At 39.2% G+C, this 7,567-nt stretch overlaps 1 protein-coding gene across 1 annotated transcript; it reads right to left on the bottom strand.

Moving 5' to 3' along the window:
* Window positions 1-500: 500 nt before the first annotated feature.
* Window positions 501-7,567, bottom strand: LOC116002388 (putative late blight resistance protein homolog R1B-16). Its single transcript, XM_031242516.1, has 3 exons — window positions 4,967-7,567; window positions 4,682-4,771; window positions 501-773 (listed from the first exon to the last, which is right to left on the bottom strand). The coding sequence occupies exons 1-3, from the start codon at window positions 7,565-7,567 to the stop codon at window positions 501-503; spliced, it is 2,964 nt and encodes a 987-aa protein (XP_031098376.1).

Here is a 7,567-nt window from a genome sequence, read left to right as displayed (position 1 = left end):
CACATGTTTTAGTATCTCTTGTTTTGCAACAAGTATATTGCATTGGGGATATTAAGACTAGAATGTGTTTTAACACGTTTATCATGCATGGGTACGTAACTTACGTAAACCGGATTATCCTATCCAAAATCGGTTGGAATTCAAATATATGGTTGAAGGTGGTTTACCAACAGCCATAAACTTCCAGTAAACTGCTCCCAACGGTCAGAATTGTCTCTATAAATTCTAGGGAGTTTCATCTGATGAAGTGTGCAAGTTTTGCATTCTATCAAGTTATTTCACGGTTCAAATCTCTCCTAAAGTTTCTTTTCAAGCAACAAAGAACTTTGTTTCATCTTCTTGTATCCCATAAGATTTAGTCTTGAAACCTCGTTGCTTTGTGAGATGGAAGATTAAAAACTTATAGGAAAGTGATATCACGCCTGAAGATCTCATTTCTTCGTTACTGTTTTTCCTCATATTCTCCATAAACAAACCAACAGTTCCGATCCCCACGAGCTTTAATTTGTCTTGACACTCTCCATCTTGGGCGAGAATAAAGCTTCGTAGTTGACTAGTTGTATCTCATCAATGTCATCTTCAGCTTTAATTTGAGCGCAAATTAAAGTCTGTGATTTTGATTTCAAGATGACGGACTTGAACACCACTGTTACGTTGTTGTATTCCTTCTGCAGAAAGGCTTGCAAAGAAGAAAGCTTCTCAAACAGAGAATTCAATGGCTTTTCATCATGAAGAGACTTTGTGGATTCGTTTTCGGAACTTAAGGGCGATTGCTGCCATGAGAGAAGCCAATGCAAAANGGAAGTTCAATCTTTAAGACACTTTCATTTATGCACAAGTTTTTGGATTTATCTTGGTAAAACATTAACATTTACTATATAAATAGAGGAGGATTGTTGGATATTTATATAGTAAATGGAAATTAATGGTTCAGATGTCTACCATGCAAGCTTAAATAATATTTGGAGTTATGGAGTTATAAGTATTATTTAGTTTGGTGGAGTTGATTTTGGATGATCGAAAGATACCTCGAGAGGTCAGTTTATTCGAAAGATTAGTTCGCGGAACATGGGTGTCTCGAGAGATAGGAATGTTCGAGAGATCAGTTCGATCGACAGATGTCTCGATAGTCTTTTTGTAAACTTCCAACTCTCGAGAGATGCGAATCTGTGAAGCGTTCTATAACTCGAATGCTGATCTGATATATGTAAGGGTAGGTATTGTACACATGTTTTAGTATCTCTTGTTTTGCAACAAGTATATTGCATTGGGGATATTAAGACTAGAATGTGTTTTAACACGTTTATCATGCATGGGTACGTAACTTACGTAAACCGGATTATCCTATCCAAAATCGGTTGGAATTCAAATATATGGTTGAAGGTGGTTTACCAACAGCCATAAACTTCCAGTAAACTGCTCCCAACGGTCAGAATTGTCTCTATAAATTCTAGGGAGTTTCATCTGATGAAGTGTGCAAGTTTTGCATTCTATCAAGTTATTTCACGGTTCAAATCTCTCCTAAAGTTTCTTTTCAAGCAACAAAGAACTTTGTTTCATCTTCTTGTATCCCATAAGATTTAGTCTTGAAACCTCGTTGCTTTGTGAGATGGAAGATTAAAAACTTATAGGAAAGTGATATCACGCCTGAAGATCTCATTTCTTCGTTACTGTTTTTCCTCATATTCTCCATAAACAAACCAACAGTTCCGATCCCCACGAGCTTTAATTTGTCTTGACACTCTCCATCTTGGGCGAGAATAAAGCTTCGTAGTTGACTAGTTGTATCTCATCAATGTCATCTTCAGCTTTAATTTGAGCGCAAATTAAAGTCTGTGATTTTGATTTCAAGATGACGGACTTGAACACCACTGTTACGTTGTTGTATTCCTTCTGCAGAAAGGCTTGCAAAGAAGAAAGCTTCTCAAACAGAGAATTCAATGGCTTTTCATCATGAAGAGACTTTGTGGATTCGTTTTCGGAACTTAAGGGCGATTGCTGCCATGAGAGAAGCCAATGCAAAACAAGCCATCTCTCTTTGTATACGTTTCTCTCACACTCTCTCTGTCTGATAAGTTTCTGAGTAATTTCAACTCTGCAATAATAATTAAATCGTTCTAGTTATGATGATCTCGATGCACATAAACCCCGGGATCATGATCAATTATCAAACAATGGCTTCAAAGAACCATGCATGTTATGATAACCAAATGTATAAAATCTCTCAGTTTTGAATATATAATTTTCAACATCTGCTCCATCCAATTAATTATTTGGCAAATAATTGTGCACTGTACTCCACCGTAAGTCCATAAGCAATCAAGAATGAACACCCATCAACAATAACAAGAAACAAGACGTGCAATTATCATTGTGAACAAAGAAAATTGAATTATATATTGAATTTCAGAATTCTTATTACAAGTAATATCAATCCAGCAGGGGTAGAAGATTTCTGGATGGTCCTCTCATTTTTCAATTGGATGCCTTGAATATTCCATTGAAAAGCCTCCGGAATTCATGTGGCTTGATTTTCAAAGAACTTATATGTTTGTTCTTCATTGAAAGGTCTTCTAGTACAAGATCTTTGGATGGTCTTTTGATCCGAAATTCAAGTGACTTGATTTTCAAAGAATAACATATATGTTTGTACTTCATTAAAAGATTAAAGGGTTCAAATGACTTGATCTTAAATAGATGTTTGGATCAACATGATTGGCAAGATCTTCATGGAGGGCCGGGTGTTAGACTAAGTATTATCTGTTGTATAGTTACCTAGTCTTTAGCCTATTATGTAGCATAGGATTGTGTTATTATCTGTAAACACTTTCCTGTGTAATTCACGGTTAATCAACATTCTCATTTGGTATCAGATTAGTGATAGGTTATTTTTCCCCACTTTTCTCTCCCTTCTTCACGATGGCAGCGAACGATTCTGAGCGCACCATCTCTGCGACTGCCGTGCCGGCGTCGGCCACCGTCACCACCCAAAACTCCCTCCACTCCGCTCACCACTTCGTGTCGATCAAGTTGACGACACGCAACTATTTATTCTGGCGTACCCAGCTTGTACCGTTTCTCAAAGGGCAAGGGCTACTGGGTACGTTGACGGCACCACGCCGCGTCCACCGGCGACGCTTGCCGTTGCTTCCGACGCCACAGGGAGCTCGACCGATGAGGCTTCCTTCGCTCCTTCTAATCCACCGTACACCGGATGGATCCAACAAGATCAATCCATCCTATCAATGCTGGTCGCGTCTCTCTCCGAGGAGGTAATGTACCTTGCCGTCGGTCGATCCACGGCGAGAGAGGTCTGGAGTTCCATTGAAGCGGCGCTTAGCTCCTCTACCCGTGCCCGTTGCTTGAACCTCCTCGCCCAGTTCTAGTCACTCAGACAAGGCGACTCCACGCCGGCGGAATGCCTCGGCCGTGCCCAGCTCTTCGTCGAAGACCTAGCCTTGGCGGGTCGATCGGTCTCCCTCGACGAGCAAAACCTCTACGTGTTTAGAGGACTCAGGCCGGAGTTCAAGGCCATGGCGGCGTCGCTCGTAGTCTCAGGTAACCCGGTCTCCATCCCTCAATTGTCTGATTGCTTGCAGACTCAACAATTCATCTATTCGGATGAGTTTGTGACTGGGATTCCGGCGGTGCCCTCTGGAGTTCCGATAGTCCTGGTGGCCAATCGTTGACGAAGGCAGAATGGTGAAGGTGGTGGCAATTTAAAATCTGCGATAAAAATTGGGGACTTATGCAATATCTCAAAATGGACTTTTCTAAAAAAAATTAATTTCTATATACAAAAAATAGTTGTTCAAAATGTTGTATCAAAATATAAAGATTGTATAAAAAAATACATATAAAATTTTATTTAAAAAGTGACATGTACCATGCACATTTATACACATACTCATCTATCAAACTTTTGATATCAACTTTTTCCAAAATTTCATTTTTCAATGGAGATTAAAGCTAATCCATTGAGTCTCTGTTGCAACATACTTGATAGTAAGTAAGATTACTTCAACAATTTTAAATTTGAAAACTCCTTTCTGCAGACAACAATAATTGAGATAGTCAATAATATTCGATATGCAATAGTAGCATGTGAAAAACAACCCATCTATTTCAATGAATTCAATATACTCATTGCCCCTATCTTTTCTTTCGATAAAATCTCTCTAAGCAATTTTAGCTCAAAATACAATAATAGCTTGATCTACAATATATAAAAAATAATGAACCTTAAAAGATTCTTTTGGTGATAATGAAGTGTGTCATCAACACTCTCATTAAATTGCATTTTTATTTTTTACGAATTTTTCACTTTTGAGGAAACACATGCTCAATTTCTAATTCTGTGACAATTTCCTTTACAATATCAATGGTACTAGAAAACCCATTTTCTCTGTAATCCTTGAAGAAAGAAACTAACCCTTTAGTTTGATTAATAGCAACATCTAGAAACATATATATATATATTTTTTGTAATTACTTGCTAACTAAATTAAACGAATATAAGATTTCAAACCAAATGACTATGGCTAGCAAACATTTCAAAAGTTACTCAGCTCATTTGTAAACTATATATAATTGTATTTTAATATGAGCCCCAAAATATTGGGGTTGTCAGCTTCTGTTAAACAATGCTCAGAACCCGCTAGAGTAAGAATAAATAGCTAACCAGTTGATGGAAGAATGCAAGCTGACGCAGAAAAACGAAAGAAGCAAATTCAGTAATCCTAGACACGTAGAGTGCAGTGCTTGGAGTACGCTACCATGCAAAGCAACAAAACTAGCGAAAGCAATCAAAAGGAAAAACTCCAGATTCCTGAAGAGGGAAAAGCTCTCCAACTCTAGAGCGAGAAATATTTAGTTGAATTAACATTTAAAAAGTTTGTAAAACCTACATAATTTGACATGCAGCCGTAGCTAAGGAGAGCATCGACTCCGCTACCGTTAACAGTACCGCCGATAACGGTGTAGTATCGCGAACTTTGAGCCCGTAATTTCCAAGATCTTGTTGTGCGTTTTGAATTCTGTGGGCAGAAGCCAAAAGAGAAGAACTGCAAATGCTAATCTCAATTAAACGCAAAGTGATCATATCTTCAAAGCTACTAGGAATTTCTTTCAACAAGTGGCAGTTACGCATGACTAGGCGCTCAAGGACAGGGTAATTGTCAGGAGTGGCTTCCCAGTATTGGAATTGGTGGCAGTAGTCAATCAGCAAGAACTTCAACTGACGAAAACCCCCGTCGCTTGGTTTCCATGTCTTGTCGCAGACGGCTTTATGTTTCAGTTTGAGCACTTGAAGGCTAGGCATGTTGCCAATGATGTTTATATGTTTCCATCGCAGACGAGTGTGAAATAATGTAAGCTCCTTGAGGTTCTGCGGATAGACTTGTGGATTCCTCAAGCATATCTTTCCCCTAAATGCTTTAACCTTTAGTGTCTCAAGCTGATTTAGATGGTGAAGATTTTCCAAGATGTTGAGACCGATCTCTCGGTGATCATCATCACAGAAAATCCCCAACTTTCTTACATTTGGAATCCTGGAAAACACTTCCTCTGTGCAATGTCGCGGACTCAACCAATAAAGCGTGTGCAGCTTCTCCTTAACCTCATTTGGAGGATCAAGTGAAATCAAATAGCTGCACTCAACATGAATTAGCTCCTGCGATGCCCACATTTCAGATGACAAATAATGGCAAGAACTAAGCCCATCATTGATGCTGCTTGGCTTGTGTGACACAATAAGAGTCTGCAAATTCTGACTACGAGACACCAAATGCAAGAGATACCCAAGTGGAAGAGATGAATCGCCCAGACATATGCCAAGATATCTCAGAAGAGAGAGATCATTTAAGGATGAGCCGGAGGTGATTGGAGGACTAAGTTCCAAAACTCTTAACAATAAACCCCATCTTAGGTCATCATCTGGCTCAATAACTTCTGATGCATAACTTGTATGCTGCAAATACAAAATAGAGCGAGGTACATAGATATTATCCAAGTCTCGGAGACCATCACGTCGTATGATCTTCTTTGGCCAGAAATTTAACCAACGACATCCTTCTTGTTGTAGTTCGCCGCAGGGATGTTGTTTGTTTTCAACATTCAGCAGCTTCTCTTTTATTGCTTCCCTCACACAAAACTCATGTACCATGTCGTGCATCCTACAAGTCTTGATTTTGCCACTAGAACGCCACTTCTGAATTTGGATTAAGCTTCTATCAGCAAGATCTTGTAGATACCCATGAGCCACCTCTTCCAGCCTCTCACTGTTTATTAACTCCACAAACCCCTCCGCAATCCATAGCCTTACAAGTCTTTTGACTATAATTGCTTTGTTTTGTGGGACTGTGCTCAAATATAAAAAGCAAGCTTTCAAATGCAGTGGTAAGTAGTTGTAACTCAAGTTGAGTATTCTTGAACACTGCTCACTAAGATCTGTAGTTACAACTAGTGAATTTGTTTGGTTTTCAAAAATTTTCCATTCCTCAACAGTTTTGTTGAGTTTTGATAAAACTCCTGCAACTACAACAATCGCTATTGGTAAACCGCGGCATTTATGAACAACGTGCCTCCCTATTGTTTCAAGTTCAGAAGGAAAACTTTGTATTCCAGGAAATCTTTTGCAAAATAAATTCCAACTTTCTTCTAGATTTAGAAAACCCAAGGTATGAAGACGGTTACCTGAATCAGCAAAATCAGCAACCTCTTTGTGTCGAGAGGTCAACAATATTCGACTCCCACAATTGTCATCAGGAAAACACAACTGGATACCTTCCCAACAACTGGTGCTCCATATGTCATCCAAAACAATTAGATACCTCCGGCCACTCAAACATTTCTTTAGTTTTTCTGCCAGTTCACCATCTGTTACTTCATCAATCTTTGCTGCTTCATTGTTAAGGAGGTCAAGTAACATCCTTCTCGCATCATGTTTTTGGGAAACAACAGTCCACCCAAGAATGTCAAAATGTGACAAAACCAAAGGATCTTCATACAACTTTCTTGCTAAAGTTGTCTTCCCAATACCTCCCATCCCGACAATCGAAATTACTTCTCGTCCTGATGAGCGGTTGCGGATGAGTTCATCCCTTATCTTTTCAAATTTCCTGTTGCGTCCTTCCATAACGTCTGAAGCTGCGGCGTGTTCTGATGACCCACCACACGAAGCTTGAGGATCTGCACTTGGAAAATCTTGGACAGGGCTATTCAGTATCTTCCTAATTTGGCCCATCAAATCTTCGGTGTCCCTTATTGCTTGTTTTAGTAAGGTCGAGGGGAGTCTTCTCTGAGCCTTTTGTCGTTGAGGCTCACTGTATATAGTTTGAAGTTTCTTTTCGATTCTGTCTTCTATTTGGAACACTAAATCTTTGATTTTAGGTTCCAGATTTTTGGCTGCAACGTTATCCTTGGACTTGTCCAAGAATTCTTTCAAAAAGCCAAGACTTTGGTACAGATATTTCACCTGTTCTTTATCCTCAACAATCGCACTTCGTCCCGGGTTCAGCAAGTCCAACTCTATTGTTCGCATCAGCGAAGATAAAGCAACACAGGCCAT

Source organism: Ipomoea triloba, chromosome 13 (genome assembly GCF_003576645.1).
Source record: "Ipomoea triloba cultivar NCNSP0323 chromosome 13, ASM357664v1".
Lineage (NCBI taxonomy): Eukaryota > Viridiplantae > Streptophyta > Magnoliopsida > Solanales > Convolvulaceae > Ipomoea > Ipomoea triloba.
The sequence above is the reverse complement of the archived record's forward strand: the minus strand, read 5'-3'. Positions and strand labels throughout refer to the sequence as shown.

Coding starts and splice junctions, on each gene's coding strand:
- LOC116002388 (XM_031242516.1), bottom strand. CDS start 7,567: ATGGCCTGTGTTGCTTTATCTTCGCTGATGCGAACAATAGAGTTGGAC. Junction 4,772..4,966: donor ATACTACACCGTTATCGGCG/GTACTGTTAACG, acceptor TTTGCATGGTAG/CGTACTCCAAGCACTGCACT. Junction 774..4,681: donor TTGCATTCTTCCATCAACTG/GTTAGCTATTTA, acceptor CTCTCATGGCAG/CAATCGCCCTTAAGTTCCGA.